The following is a 15,378-nucleotide window of genomic DNA, read 5'->3' as shown; positions in this document are numbered from 1 at the left end:
TTTGGGTCTATGTAGTGTTCACAAAAGGTCCTAAAGAATGCTGCTAATTTCCTATGACGGGATATATTGAGAGTTTCCATTCCACAGAGGCATTTAACTCAAACTGCCATTTCTTTATTGTACAATTATGCCGTTTCAAAAAAGTCATGACATATTTTTAAAACATGACATATTATTTTAAACACAATCAAGCCCTGCCCTTGATATTTTTTTATGCACGCAGCTGAGCTATTTCTTATTTTAATGTGTGGTGTGTGTTGATCTTAACTTTATGCATACAAGCCATCAAGAATGCATCATGTACTTTAACAGTGTTTGATTGGCTCACATGGTACCAATCAACTTGGGCCCTTGGCTGTCTGAGAGAGGTCAAATGCCAAACCTCAACCCTTTACAGCCGGCAATCTCTGCCACACTGGAATGCATAGTATGAAACAGCTTTCGGCATGAGATGGATGTGATCATACACAAAATGGACCTAAAAATAGTATGTTTCATAATAATTCTGATTGTATGTGTATAAAACAGTTGCAAAACCAAAACATTTATTCAGTTCTATAATAAAAATACACATTTTAAAAGACACTGCATGTAAAAGGTTCATACAGTTTCACATCAGCTCTGACAGTTGGCCGTTACTGGTCATCCAGTGTGGAAACACACCCACAGGAGTGAATGGATAAAGGTTAGCAGCAGGACTTGTGTTTATTTCAGGAAGGAGTTCAGATTTGGCTACAGACATGGCATAGCAGGCGGAACCAGAAACACTCAAGTCACCCTCTGGTGCGGATGCACTCTGGGAGAACGTGGTCAAGACGCTGCTGTTGTCGGTCACGGCATTGCTCGAGGGAGGCGAGAGGTGCTCATTTTCGGCCTCTGTGGTGGCCGGACGGTGGGGTGAACGTGGGGCGGCGCTGATCTCCTCTAGCTTGCTGTGTAATGTCCTCAAGGTCATGGGAAGGGACATGCACCTGAGACACAGGATTAGACATTTAGATCTTTATTCATCGATGTAATCGTGATCCAAAATGTTGATCGTATCCTCTGGCTGAAACTGTAGAGAAGGAAGTGGTAGATATAAGTTCAACATACCTCATCATAACAGTGGAAAGGTGTTCATCCCAAGAGCGATCCTCTGTTCCTGCTCCGAACAAAATGCAGTTGATCTGATGAGAATCGGATACGTCCACCAGCACTGTGGCAAAAAGAGCCAATAAGTCATACAAGTTTGCATTTGTGTAAACATTTACATCCTAAGAAGTACAATCAATGCAATGATCAGTAATACTTAAACCTCAATTAAAAAAAGATAGTGTAGTGTAGTAAACGCTCACAGACAGCGAGGGAGTCAGTGTCAGGTCGGTGGAAGGTCACAGAAAAGCTGGTGTCAGACTCCGGAAGGACTTCGAAGTGCGCGTCACAAACCAAACCTGATAGCATAATCCACCAATAAAAAGCATCAAATGACTGTCGTAACTTTTCATGCACAGTCGTTGTCGTGCCCCATTTTGCGATGCCCTACCTGTTCTGGCACGCTCGGACGTCATACAGCTCGTCAGCAGGGTGTTAATGGCACACTGATGACGCAGCAGCTCCAGCAGGGCCGGGACGTGGGCAGGGTGGGTGAAGGGAATACTGTCCACTAAAGCAGCTCTCTGGGCAGGCACCTCCCATGCAGCTCCGGGGAGAACATAACTGTGCATCACACCACCAGGAAGAGGCTGGACAGAGGAAGTACGGATTCCTATTACGTCATACAGCACATCTGAGGCTTTGCATAATAAATTAGCTTGAAATGAACCTTGTGTTAAACATACTTACAGCTGTGAAAACATCATCTTGCCCATCTATCGTCTCCTCGTGGCTGTTTGCACTTGAACGTCTCATCAGAAGCTTAGGTAAGGGTGCCCACTGCAGGTCAACATCTGGTATGGTCACATCTAGGAAATATCACAGGAGGGAGAACAAGAGAGCATGTGATAGGGTGATGCTTGACCATTAGATTTCATCCAATATTTATAGTGAAAAGTTGCCCAACCTGTAATTTCGCCCAACTTGTTGACAAAAGACGCCATCAATGGTACTGGTGGCTGCAGTTTGAGGAGAAAACAGGCCAGCAGCGCCTCATGCTGCACCTCGCTCAGCGGCAGGAACGCGGGATAACTGCCACAGTTTCACTACATTTTATTTAACACCTCTGGCACTGACATCCACATCCACTGTGGGATGTGAAACGAAACAGCATCCTGTCGAGTGAGAGACTGAATAGCGACACGTTACCCCTGCGGATCCAGCTGTGCAGGCTGTGGGATCACAGATGCCATCTGAAGCTTGTGAGTCACGTCGCTGACGCCGATGGTCACCTGGGCTGCCTGGACGACTGCGTCTGGTATTTCTTCAAACAACAACAAGAGCTTTTTCAGGAGAAGCTACAACTCAAGTTTTAATCCAAACACTGGTTTAATTAGTCTAGTAGGAAATGATTTAAGTTCACCACCAGACCAAATCTCAAAGTTTGGCGGCTTTGACATCTTACGCAAATCTGAGGTCTTTATTCCATCAGTTGGACCGATATAGAACTGGATAGTCAGGGGGCAATCTGGAATGATAAATCAAATATTAAGTGAAGGAAGGATGTATTCATGAAGTATGTTTTAGCTTCTTGGTGTCATGCACCTTCCTTTCCAGCTATCAGACACCCGACCCTGCCATTGTTAATCATGTCCACTTGGGGGTCAGAGTCCTTTGGCTCCCTGAAAGCAGAAACAGCTGATTTAATTTGTCTTTTGGGATGCAAACAAACAGTTATTTTAAGTATTGATTAATCTCACGATATCCTCGGTTGTTGCGTTTAAACTCTGGGATCTTGATCTTCGGTGTGTAAGATTGAAGGGGCTCTCTTTACAGAATGTGGCACGAATGGAACAAAATATGCAGAACTATGTTTTCATTAATGTATCACCTGAAAATAAGAATGATGTTTTTGTTACTCTAGAATTAGTCGTTTATATCTCCAGATGCCACGGGTCCTTTTTCACAAAGTCAGCCATGTTCTACAGTGGACAAACTAAACACAGGGCCTAGATAGGGCTTTGCCGCCACCATATTTTCCCCCTTATGCTAGAAGGGAAAGGGTGATACGAGGGGGTTGCAAGTCACTACTGCACCTATATACTAGAAGCCAGTAAATTCTGCACACTGGACCTTTAAATTGCCATTTTATCCAAAAGGAGGGGAGTTAAAATCTGATGTATTTGCCTATTTACTGTCATAAAAAAACAAGTCCTCAGTTGAGGCAGAAAAACTGGATTAGAGATGCTGATTAAAAACTTTTGATTGATAAATCAACTAAGCCATTAATTATTGGACTAGCATTCATGTTTTCGTGTCACTTACCTCGGCAGATGTGATATTTCCTGCAAGTCTTTCCCGATGCATTGTAGAGATGCAAACAGTTTTAATTTGATTTCACTGAAACAAACAAAAAAAAGACAGAGCCAGTGACTACAAGAAGCCCAAACTTTAAAGAGGAAAGATTAAAGTATACTTAACTTGTCTCCAGGGATGTTGTACTGGGTGAAGAGGCCTGCCAACTTCGCTGAGAACTCAGCAAAATGTTTAGACCTGCGCCAAATAAAACAGTACAATCAGCAGCTAAAACTATTTATCTTCTTGGTAATCATTTCAACAGCTCTGTCATCTTCATCTTCTACGGTTTAAGAGATAACAGAGCTGCCGGGTTGCAAGGGAAACGTCGACATTTTAAATTTACCATTGCTTACCTCAGCAGCTGAAGAAGGGACTCGCTTGGCTGCAAGACAATTTGATTTTATTAGCGTGAGTAAAAAAAAAAAAAAAAAGAGGGGAGAGAGATGGGAACAGTGCAGTCCACTTACAACAGGGGCTCCTCCATGTGGGGCCACTTTAACTTCCTCTACACCGCCACAGGGCAGCAACACCACCTCCAGGTAGAACAAATCTGCCGTCAGGTAGCACGTGGCCTCAGTGATGTGAAAGCCCATTCTAGATAAGAGTGGAACGTGGAAGATAAGTTGTGCCAACATGTTATATCACAAGAAGGAATTAAGCTTTATAACGAGGAAGCTGGAAGACAGATAAAAAAGGTAGAGTACGGTGTCACAAATGACAGGGGAAGAAGAACTCTACCCTTGTTGTTTGGCAATCATTTCCAGACGAGACTTCATGGTATTCATAGAGGACACTGAAACAAACAGAGACTTGTGTTTAAAGTGAAACATGTTCTAAAATACACACAGAATTATCAGTTAATAGTTTGTTTACCATTAAACACTTCCTGGAGCATTTCCAGTGATCTAACCAGTGGCTCACAGGGTTTGGACTCATCTCTGGATTTGTCCTATCAGGGGACAAAGGGAAGAAGAAAAAGAAACAACAATGAACCAGTTGTGTGACATCGCTGTGTAAACACTACTTTGTCCTCCTCCCGGCCCATCCCGCAACACACAAACTGCATGACAACATCACATTTGTATGCTTTGCACTTTGGGATGGGTATGTTCTTGAAAAAACAGTGTGTAACTGTAACATTGTCATTTTTTAAAAAGACGTCTAGTCCTCTTTGGCATTACTGCTGGCAGGAAATTGTCCAACTTAGCCCCCAGCTGAGATATCCTGTTTGGACCACACATCGTTTCAGACCACCAAGTTCCTTTACCAGACTCCAGCGAGTGACCACTGCCAAGCTCCACTTTGTATTAATCCAAAAGTCTTAGCTACCCCGCTGCTCCACCCATCACAAATCTAAAAGAAAACTAACACACCCTCTCATGGCCTCGGCATACAAGTTAGTATAGCAGTACAAAACACACTTTAGGAGCACTTTGTAGTCTTTTTTTATTGAGTGCAAAAGACATCTGTATCTATAAAGCTCTGCGCATTTGGACCCTTAAACCTAAAGGCGTGATACACATCTGCAAAGTGGCACATCTTCCAAAAGAACCGAGCATAAAAAAGGTCTGTCAGGACGTAGCAGCCTTGCCATACAAGAGAGTGTTAAACATACTAGAAAGAAAACAATCAAGCAAGCTGAAGTGACTTTTAAATCACCGTGAATGCACAGACTGCTGATGCGACAACAAAGACTCATGTGTTCCAGGATGGATGATCTCATTCTCAGTGCATCACCACACTGCTTCCTGATCTGCAGCACATCATCATGTTAGAAAAAGCCACCCCGGTGATGAGTCTGATGACTTTTATCTGAGCTATAATCACTTTTTATTTGCATATGAGTCAGATGTTCAAATGAATTTTAGGTGATTTGCACTGTGGTATAAAAAGGGGGAAGCCAAACTGGATGGAGACAGATGAGCAGAGGTAGCGTTTACTGGGATTTATGTTTACCATGCATCTTCGGACGAGCTGAAACGTCTCATTCCAGGTCTTCTCTGCAAATTTGGAGTGCAGGTCAGAGATTATGGACTTCATCACTAAAAGCATAAAAACAAGGGAGCAAAAAAAATGACAGTTAAATTAGTTTCAGACAATTTTTATTCAAGATTCAAGAGACTTATTGTCATTTGCAAGCAAAAACACATGCCATGCCGTCCCCCTTTACACACTACAGTAAGAAAACAAAGGACACAACACAATAGGAGAAAAATAAGGGTAAAATATTTATTAAATATAGTTTAAAGTGCAGTTAAAAGTTAAAAGCAGTTAAATATGGGTAAAATATTTATTAAATATAGTTTAAAGTGCAGTTAAAAGCTGAAAAACAAGGTGATCTGTGCCTCACAGTAACACTTAGTACACATTTTACTGTCACTGGTTTTATTTAACTGTTATTTCTACATGTGTATATATATAGTGTTAAAGTTTTGTTTTCTGTCTCACCGTTTGTGAGCTGCTGTAACAAAAACAGTTTAATAATAATAAAGTATTTCTGATTCTGATATTTGCAGTTATAATTATTTGTATGTTCGGATTTAAACATATAATATTACAAAAAAAACAAAACAGTAAATCTGCATTACCTGGCTCCTCAAAGTCTAATTTCCTCCTCTGAGTCTGCTCCTGAGCAAACGTGTCAGCATTTATGCTTAATTAATCAATTACCTTGTTTAATACACTGAATTTAATCTGTATTTTTTTTAAGCAAAACAACGCATAAGAATAATCTATGAGTCATATTTATAAGTGTATATGTTTATATTCATGTTTTAAAGTCAGTGTGTGTGTTTTGTCTGGTTCTCTCTCCAGGCGGGCTGGGTCTAGGCGGGCGTTGTCAGCCGGAGCCAAGCCCACAGACAGGACGTGCAGCCGGGCAGACAGGACGTCAGTCTGCCGCTGACAGCCGCCCAGCCGAGTCTCTCTGGAGTTAGCCATGAGCTAACGAGCTATTTTTTTATTTATTATTATTTTTACACGTTTTGTTTTAGCTACCAGAAAGAAAACCGGTCGGTAAAAAAAGAAAAAACGTCGTGTACAAGGTGAACACTGCTGTCCCTTCACAGGTGAGGTGATTTATTTTATTTTATTTTTATTTTTATTTTTAGCCGTTAGCGGCCACCTTAGCTTAGCTTAGCTTAGCTTAGCTTAGCTTAGCTCGGGCAGAAAGCTGCTGAGTTTGTAAAGGGAGGATCGACCCGAACATCTGTTGCTGCCTTTATCCGACATTTTACACGTTAATATTCAAGCCGATACCTTTATTTGTTTTTATTTGTTCTTATAAAGAATCATGTGCGTTAATAAGCGACGTTAGCTGACGTTAAAACATGTTTTGGTTTGTTAGCCTCGTTAGCTCATTAACCTGCAGATAACTTGCTGTTAAGTTAATTATCTGTGTGTGTGTTTGTGTTTTAATGCGTGTTATTGTCGTAATCATGAGGTGAAACCAGCTCCTTGTCATCGTATGACTGTCGTGCCTGTGTTATTGATGATGACACATCTAATTACAGTTACACCTTAATGCTGAGGTCACCGTGCAAACCTGCAGGTTTGCTGTTTGCTTAGTGCTCTAACCTGCCCTCACTCATAATGTAGACACATATGAGTGTTATATTATGTTTATTTATCTACTGCACGGTTAGAAATGACGGATAACATCATGTAAAGTGCAGGGAGAGGCTTATTTATAGATAGATTGAAAAAAATAAACAAAATCAACCAGGGTTTATGCAGAAAAATGAAGAAATTATGAAGGAAATCATCTGAAAACTGACTTAAGATATTAATTTAGTTCATAAACAACAAAGTATGGCTGCTGACATGAGGATCTATCTATCTATATATCTATATATCTATATAAAGTATTTCTATTATAGGAGTTTTATATACATTTTCATCCCATGTTTACATGTGTTGTAATGACAAATAAAACTCCTTGAATCCTTGAATCCTTGAAAGTATGGCTGCTGACATGAGGGGATAGACAGACTTTATTTATCCCATGCTGGGAAATTACCATTACACACAGTGACGATAGACAACATAAGAATAAAAATATAAAGATAAGATATCAATAATAAGGTATAAAAATAGCAATAGTAGATAAAATGTATTGTACAAAAGTATATACATGTAAAGCCTCCGCCTAGAGTTGAAACTGAAGTTATAAAGAACAGAGATACATATGTATATGTTTATAATGACGATAGCAATAATAGCGATATAAAAACAACAATATGAACATGCTTTTAAATATCTTTTGTAACATTTCACAGAGAAGGTAATAATATATGATACCCCCCCTTAAATTTGATAGTAAACTGACCTCTGCACATGAGAATAAGCTGTGAATTAAATTAGCTTCTGAATGAAAACTCATATCTGAGAGAGATATTGATGAACAGTAAGTATTTAATGGATGTGTTTCCTTCCTATGCATGTGGTTAAGGTAAAAGGACGTTTCCTTCCTTCGGTACTAAATCCTAACATCGACTTTTAAGTGCACAGTCCCCTTTTGTTAATTTGTGTAATGACCTATTGGCTGCGTTCCCATCTTTATCTCCGATCCCAAGAGATTTGTGCGGGTCTACGATAGGAAACGGCACTAACACACACACACTTGAAGACGTCATGGTATTCCCATAGTCTTAGTCTAGCATGGGAAAGTGACTGAGCACTAAATCTCTTCGGCATGTGTCAGATTTTGATCCACTCCTCCTGTCAAAAGTTTAGGAAAATATCCCGCCAGATGTTCCCTGCTCGATGCTTTCCACAGGTCCGCTCTCTCTCTCTCTCGGCTTCGTTCGGTATTTGCCTACTGTTTGTTGTCGCGTCGTACTCTGCTTACACGTTTGTCATCGATCACTGCCTCGAGCGGTATTTTCCCCCCCTCGCAAGGTTGGAAACTTATCTGAAAGTGAAAGTCGGCTGCAAAACGACACCGCGTTCGCAAAGGTCGCTCTCGATTTTTGCTGTAATCCATATGCAGTAATTGACCTTTCGGGTCAGATATCTAAATAATGAAGCGCACGAGTAGGGGAAACGCCAGCAAATCTCTTTCTGCGACTCATGTGAAGAAAAACTTACAAAGGAGCAGTGTTCACAACAACTTCATGACGGGAAATGTAATCTTTCCGCGGTCTGATAGCTGCAGGGAGCGGTGATAAAGAAAAATACTGATTATTAAGCAGTTTCTAATGCATCAATCCAGTGCCAGCGGTCATTACCACGTTTTATATAGCTGTAATAACAAGGTAGAGGGAATGATCTCTGCACTGCGTTTGTAGTGCAATTTCTCCTTGTTTTATTTAACAGACACGGCGACGGCTTCGCAATCCAGCCTCGGAAATGATGATGAAACGTCTCCTCTCTTTTTTTTTCTCTCTCCTCAGGATTTATCATTCGGCCCTTTTCGTCGCAGCTGGAATCCTCTGACTGATTTTTTTACGGTCTTCATTTCACAATCCCTCGCCCTCACCTTGAATTTCCTTCCCCCTCTCTTCTTTTTTTTTTTTTTTGGGTTGGCACACACAGAGCCATGGCAGCTGCTAAGCCAAAAGGGCAGAACTCTCTAGCCCTTCACAAAGTGATTATGGTGGGGAGCGGAGGAGTCGGGAAGTCAGCGCTCACTCTCCAGTTCATGTATGATGAGGTGAGTCGAGTCAAATCTGTCGTGGTCGGGAACACTCTCCTTGTCGGACGACTTTTTTACTTGTTTCTGTCCCCCTCGCAGTTTGTCGAAGACTACGAGCCCACCAAGGCGGACAGCTACAGGAAGAAAGTGGTGCTGGACGGAGAGGAGGTCCAGATCGACATCCTCGACACAGCCGGGCAAGAGGACTACGCGGCCATACGGGACAACTACTTCCGCAGCGGCGAGGGTTTCCTCTGTGTCTTTTCGATCACAGAACTGGAATCATTCGCAGCGACAGTAGACTTCAGGTCCAGTAGCAATTCAATGAGACATTAAGAGTTTAATGACGGTGACTACTGGGCGTTTTCCTTCTGCGCCTCGGTCACTTTATATCAAGGCTGCAAATACTAAGCAGTAGTTTGCTCACCGCGTGACATTTCCTGTCTTACAGAGAGCAGATCCTGCGAGTGAAGGAGGACGAGAACGTGCCCTTCCTCCTGGTCGGTAACAAGTCGGACCTGGACGACCGACGGCAGGTGAGCGCGGACGAGGCGAAGGCCCGCGCCGAGCAGTGGGGCGTGTGCTACGTGGAGACTTCTGCCAAAACCCGTGCCAACGTTGACAAGGTACTCGACATGCTCGAGATAGGCCAAACAAGTTTACCCCGCAGATACTGAGCAAACAGAGATACGCGACTCTCGCTTCTTTGTGTGTGTTTTCTCACAGGTGTTCTTCGACCTAATGAGAGAGATCCGGGCGAGAAAAATGGAGGACAGCAAAGAGAAGAACGGGAAGAAGAAAAGCAAAAGTCTGGCCAAGAGAATTAGAGAGAGATGCTGTATTTTATAGTGGTAAGAGAGAGCAGGACGGCTGCTTATGTACATACACATTTCTCAGACTTTTGCATTTATTTTGTGCCCATACCTGACCATGACTTTCTGTTCCTGGCTAACAGGACATCTGACCGTGCGTCAGGGAGTAGTAAGGTGGCACTCCATACACCATTTATAGCTCTAACTTTTTATGTGCTGACACTCCAAAATAATTTATGTACTCTCTCTCTCTCTCTCTCTTACTCTGACCACATTTACAGAGTGTAATAAATGGATGGTGTTTTTAATTTAGGCCTAAGCTTGACAAAGAGGCTGAGCCCTGAAATGTTACGAAAACCTTTCATTGTAAAGTTTGATGTGTATAATATTATTCAGACAACTGTGCAGTTTCAAAAACGTAGAAAAAATCAAAACAAAAAAACGAAGGTGTCGGAGCCAAGGTTTAAACTGGGGGGGGAGGATGTAACTGGAGCGTGGGAGGGGGAAATGAAAGTCCAAGTGTCAACCCAGAATTCATCAAGTGCCACCGAAGAGGAAATGTACATTGCACTGGTGAACCTACGTAAGCATTTTAGCCGAAAGATTGTCGCGTGAACGAAGCCACAGCCGAGAAATTCGATGCCATTCCTATTTGTCAATTTTACTACGCGATTTCTGGTCACGAACACTCGTTATACACCTGTGAAGTCAAGCTTTTCTTTTCTCGTCCTCCTCTGTCACATCAACCAGTGTAAGATGAGCGCACTAATGTTTCTCCCCCCTTCTTCTTCTTCTTCGCGTCACTTTGTTGAGTCTCCTCAAACGCACACATGACATTGATCATTACTCTTAAATCTGTGAGGGATTTTACAACACTTGAACTTTTGTCAGCTCTAACATTTCAGAAGTTTTTACCTCGCTCGGCTAATGACTTTCATTGCCTGTTTTTTTTTTATTTGATTTTTTTATTTGATTTGTTTTGCGATAAAGGAATCCCTGGTGCTCTGATAAAAGGCGATTCCGTAACACTACATCCTTTACATACTCTCTTGAACGCATCGTCAAGTCGATGACATAAATAGCTTCCAGCCATGTAAAGATATATTTTGCCAATTTTAACTTTTCCCGGCTCCGACTTTTAATCACAAACCTTGTGTTTCCCTCGTATTTAAAAAACAAAACAACTTCATTGTATTTAAGTGAGGTTAAATTAACGGAGGAATTTTAAGACGTAATATGAACGCAGGCTTGATCGAAGTGAGGTGGTACCTATCCCAAAAAAAGGTCGCTCTCAGTCACCAAAGAAAAACGCTAGCTAGTACAAACAAGTGCCCACTTATTGACAGAAGTGACAACTCGCCATAGTGAGCATCAAAACTGACGGGGGCATTACGAGGGATTAAGTAAATTATGTACAGTGCATCACTGTTGCCTCTCTGTCCATTGCGAATGTGAATAATCCCCCCTCCCTCCTGTTTGCCTGTAATCTTAGAACGCCAACGGCGCGCAAAGTTTAGAGGTCGCTGACTTCCTGCTTTGTTTACCTTTCGCGTGAGGCTACCTGGTGTTTGTACAGCTGGAGTAACACCGAACTGGAATCCCTGACATGTTTATTTGATTGTGAAGCAGTGTAAAGAATTGGCAAAATGACGAACGCTATCGTATGATTATAGACCAAAACACACTGTGAAATCTGCCCCCTCCGTTCTCTTGATTTCCCTTCGTGACTGAGCCTCTTTTTATTTTATATTTTTATAACCACAACACTTCTAACTTATTTAAAATAACTTAATTTATTCCCTTTTTGTTTCTGAAGTCTGACCACCACCAGTTTAAAGGGCACATTCAGACAGGATCTGGCACTGCGGCGAAAACGCAGGTTTTTCCACTCATCTGAGTGACGGTGGTGCATTTTGGCTGCGACGGTGTGGGCTGCAGGGTGGAAAGAAGAAAAAAAAATGCATCCCGACCTAATGCTGCTGCCAATCAGACACTCGGATCGGGAAAACACTCCACATTCAGCCTGAAATGTCTCTATCCATGAGACTATCCAGGTGGATTCATGCACTTAACTCTGATAATCTACCTGTTGTTTATTTTATGTACCGAACTTCTGAATCTGTGTCTGGCTCGCAGTTTATGCTGTGAAATAGCGACACAAAGAAGTTTCTTTTGGTCTGAGTGTGGTTGCATTTGTTGAAAGACACAGACAGTGAATGAGAGTGAGGGAGCGTCGGCTTCGATAAAGCCGATTTAATCAGCGAAATAAAGTTGTTTCCTGATTGTTTCACAGCGGTTACATTCAGCACAAATAGACAGAACCCCTGCACACCGCCGGACAACCCTGTAACAATTCCCCAGAGTGCCTGATCCTGTCTGAATGCGGACTAAGTCAGGAACAGAAGAGTAAATGTGTGCTGACAGCAAACGCTCAGCATTTACATTAAAGGATTTCCTCAACCAATCGGGTGCCCAACACTGGAGTCTATGCAAAAATGTTGCAATTGCAAAGAGAAACTTGGAACCGATCCAAAACGTCATCAGTGTCTGAACTACTTTCTAATAAGACTTGAGTGCAGCAGAAGCATTTAAGCTTGAATGCTGCTTAGAGATTTGACCACAGGTCATTAAGAAAACCCAACGTCATTCAACGATTGTGAAGCGTTTTATATTTCAAAAAGCTTTCTCATTGATTCCCCGAGTTAATAACACGAACACTAAAGAATCCCTGGCTTGAATCACAGGCTTTGTTTGTCGTACGAAACGGCCGCAACGCAAGAGGGGGGACGTCCGTGGTATTTCTTGTTAACTTGAAAAAAGCACACAGTAAGAGAGTTGGAGAGTTTTAAAAGACGGGAGTGAGAGACGATAACGTGAGGCGGACTTGAACCCAAATCGTCACGATGCCGCGGCGTCAGAACATTCGGAGAGCAGTTTGGGTTCATATGTTCTAAGGGCTAACCTCCAGTACACCACAGCATGATTGAAAACACAGCTGAAAGTCCAAGTGACGGGCGCAGAGACTGACGTGTAGTGTAGGAATCACAGCCTGTCGTGGCGTTACCTTCCTTTAGCTTATAGCCATTACATTAACTACGTGTGTCTTCATAGCTGAGGATTGCAGAAGCTTGGATACTTAAAACAAACCACCATAGTGCTTGCTTACTCTTAACATTGGCTTAACACAGTCTGATTCTTGTTTCTGAAGCATCTTCATAATTATTCTACTTCTTCTTTTCGTCGTCTTCATGTATAGTTTAATAGACTTTATGGCCCAGATATTTTCAGCAGGATTTAAGGGGTGATACTAAAACAAGATATTTGTGTGAACGCTATGAGAAAACTGTCCTACTGGGTATTCAGATAACTTGTTTTGCCTTTTTATATAAACGCCCTTGGATTAAAAAAAAAAGAAACTAGATATCGCTGTCTTTGATTGGTTGTATGTATGCCATCAATTAAATGTTTCCTTCATGTTTACTTCTTTTCGAACATAACCACTAATGTAGCCTATCTGTCTGTGAATGCAAGAGGTGAAGCTTACATTTCATTTCATTTTTTTGTGAGTTATTTGGAAATGGCAAATAAAGTGGATATTACTAATAATATTTTCCAAATGTATCGAGATGTTCTTTGTGTGAAGCTTCATGTCTTGGGTTGTTACACTCTGATTGTAAAAAAAAGTGAAAGTTTCCTCTTCGGGTTTGCATGTTTTTCTTACGATTTTTGCAAGATAAGAAAGACTTCAATGATCCCACGCCCGGGGAAATTCACTTGTCTCAACGCCAGAAATGACTCATAAATAAGAAATATGTAGAAAAGTTGAAGAGTCTGACAGAAGGACCTGTGGTAGAGCTTCTTCTTACATGGTGGGAGTATCAGTTTAAGGGGTGAGAGGAGTTATTCATGTCATCATATAAACATATAAACATGAAACAGAGAATTTAAAGACTTTAGTTACTCTATCCAGGCAGTTTTTAATTAATTTTCTCATGACCTTGCGTCCTTTGTGGCTCCTTTGTTACGTTTAGAGACAGAGTTAGTCTGCACTGAAATGTAAGATAGACTTTAATGGTGGGATCATTAAAGTCTGGGGAGCCCTGTTTAAGTTCTACATCATATAAACATAAAACTATTTTATTTTAATTTAAAGACTTTTATACTATTATTAACCCTTTTCAGGCAGTTTTCGATTGATTATCTTGTGACTTTGCCTCACCTTTGTCACATTTTTAGTCTGACTTAAACTGCACTGAATTATTGAGATAAGATAGACTTTAATGATCCCACAACAGGGAAATCCACCTGTCACAGCAGCTTGTGTACACAAGGTGGATAAGAAATAACTTGTATATAAGAAAGATATGAAGTCGTGCTGGTGTTAAAAAGTCTCACAGCTGCTGGGATGAAGTGGTAGAGCTCCTTCTTACATGGTGGGAGCAGCAGTCTGTTGTTGAAGGAGTTGGTTAAGGCCTCCAACAGTCTAATGCAGGAGGTGAGAGGAGTTGTTCATGATGGATGTCGTCATATAAACATGAAACTGAGAGATATTTTATGAACCTTTACTGGATAGTAGCAGCTAAAGCGAGTGGGAGGACTGATATTCAGCTTCGAACCCTGGGCTGGGCCTCTGCACATGGGGTGAACGCTCCACCGAGCAAGCCAAGCGGTGCTCTTGAAACTGAGAGTTTAAAGACTTTTATACCATTATTAACCTTTTTAAGCAGGCAGTTTGTGATTAATCATTTTATGACTTCACATTACTGTTCTCGTGAAGTGTGTGTGCAAACACAGACGGCTTATCTCTGCTAACACAATCACACTGATTCTTCGTGCTGCATATGTGACCTTCCACGTGGTTATACGCCAATGTCATGGAGGAGGAAGAGGAAGTATTGATTAACCACAGTACAGACGTGGACGCGTGGCAGCTGCTGTGTGTTTTATAAAGGTGGAAACGTACTCATAATGTACTTTTAACTCAGCTGAAATCAGTTTATAATTGATAACACGAGCAGAGCTTTAATATAAAACATATTTATGGGTATTTTGGAGATAATAAAAGCTGGTGTAGAAACCTGAAGCTTCCACCTCATGTCAGCAGCCATACTTTATGTACATGATGAATTAAATTAATGTCTTAAAAGTCTGTTATTATACATCATATTTATACAATATTCTTATCTATTTGCACATTCTGTATACATATATAGTCAAGTATTTATTGTGCACTTATTATATATTATATATCATATCATCTATTGTGTTTATATACACATTTATACATGTGTACATGCTATATATTGCAGTTATGTAAAGGCTGAATATACAACACATTTCTATGTGTATCTCTAATAGATATATTATTGTTCTATTGTTGTTATTATTATTATTAGTAGTAGTAGTAGTAGTAGTAGTAGAATTAAACACCAGGGTTCAGCCCGAGGACCCCTTGATGAGAGACAAACAGAACAGGGACCCCCATATGTTATTTATTTATTT

At 41.2% G+C, this 15,378-nt stretch overlaps 2 protein-coding genes across 4 annotated transcripts; one reads left to right on the top strand and one right to left on the bottom strand.

The window, feature by feature from the left end:
- Positions 1 to 108: 108 nt before the first annotated feature.
- med1l (mediator complex subunit 1-like) lies at positions 109 to 6,144 on the bottom strand. The gene is made up of 17 exons (XM_019275506.2): positions 6,018 to 6,144; positions 5,386 to 5,471; positions 4,303 to 4,378; positions 4,168 to 4,222; positions 3,897 to 4,023; positions 3,783 to 3,811; positions 3,553 to 3,624; positions 3,397 to 3,471; positions 2,677 to 2,753; positions 2,537 to 2,599; positions 2,281 to 2,395; positions 2,039 to 2,163; positions 1,822 to 1,940; positions 1,523 to 1,721; positions 1,335 to 1,430; positions 1,093 to 1,195; positions 109 to 971 (listed from the first exon to the last, which is right to left on the bottom strand). The coding sequence occupies exons 2-17, from the start codon at positions 5,467 to 5,469 to the stop codon at positions 611 to 613; spliced, it is 1,776 nt and encodes a 591-aa protein (XP_019131051.2). The 5' UTR covers positions 5,470 to 5,471; positions 6,018 to 6,144; the 3' UTR covers positions 109 to 610.
- A 124-nt stretch (positions 6,145 to 6,268) lies between these two features.
- ralaa (v-ral simian leukemia viral oncogene homolog Aa (ras related)) lies at positions 6,269 to 13,484 on the top strand. 3 transcript variants are annotated; one of them, XM_027274130.1, is made up of 6 exons: positions 6,269 to 6,497; positions 8,823 to 9,082; positions 9,164 to 9,372; positions 9,516 to 9,690; positions 9,791 to 9,915; positions 10,020 to 13,484. In XM_027274130.1, the coding sequence occupies exons 2-5, from the start codon at positions 8,969 to 8,971 to the stop codon at positions 9,911 to 9,913; spliced, it is 621 nt and encodes a 206-aa protein (XP_027129931.1). In that variant the 5' UTR covers positions 6,269 to 6,497; positions 8,823 to 8,968; the 3' UTR covers positions 9,914 to 9,915; positions 10,020 to 13,484. The 3 variants fall into 3 exon arrangements, with proteins under 3 accessions (XP_027129931.1, XP_027129930.1, XP_027129929.1); XM_027274129.1 differs by having other exon boundaries at positions 8,965 to 9,082; positions 9,791 to 13,484; XM_027274128.1 differs by having other exon boundaries at positions 9,791 to 13,484.
- Positions 13,485 to 15,378: the final 1,894 nt, after the last annotated feature.

Source organism: Larimichthys crocea, chromosome XXIII, assembly GCF_000972845.2.
Source record: "Larimichthys crocea isolate SSNF chromosome XXIII, L_crocea_2.0, whole genome shotgun sequence".
Classification (NCBI taxonomy): Eukaryota; Metazoa; Chordata; class Actinopteri; family Sciaenidae; genus Larimichthys; species Larimichthys crocea.
This window is presented reverse-complemented; position numbering and strand designations above follow the sequence as displayed.

Coding starts and splice junctions, on each gene's coding strand:
- ralaa (XM_027274129.1), top strand. CDS start 8,969: ATGGCAGCTGCTAAGCCAAAAGGGCAGAACTCTCTAGCCCTTCACAAA. Junction 9,373..9,515: donor GCAGCGACAGTAGACTTCAG/GTCCAGTAGCAA, acceptor CCTGTCTTACAG/AGAGCAGATCCTGCGAGTGA. Junction 9,691..9,790: donor CCCGTGCCAACGTTGACAAG/GTACTCGACATG, acceptor GTTTTCTCACAG/GTGTTCTTCGACCTAATGAG.
- med1l (XM_019275506.2), bottom strand. CDS start 5,469: ATGAAGTCCATAATCTCTGACCTGCACTCCAAATTTGCAGAGAAGACC. Junction 3,472..3,552: donor TACAACATCCCTGGAGACAA/GTTAAGTATACT, acceptor TGTTTGTTTCAG/TGAAATCAAATTAAAACTGT. Junction 1,196..1,334: donor CACTGACTCCCTCGCTGTCT/GTGAGCGTTTAC, acceptor TTTTTGCCACAG/TGCTGGTGGACGTATCCGAT.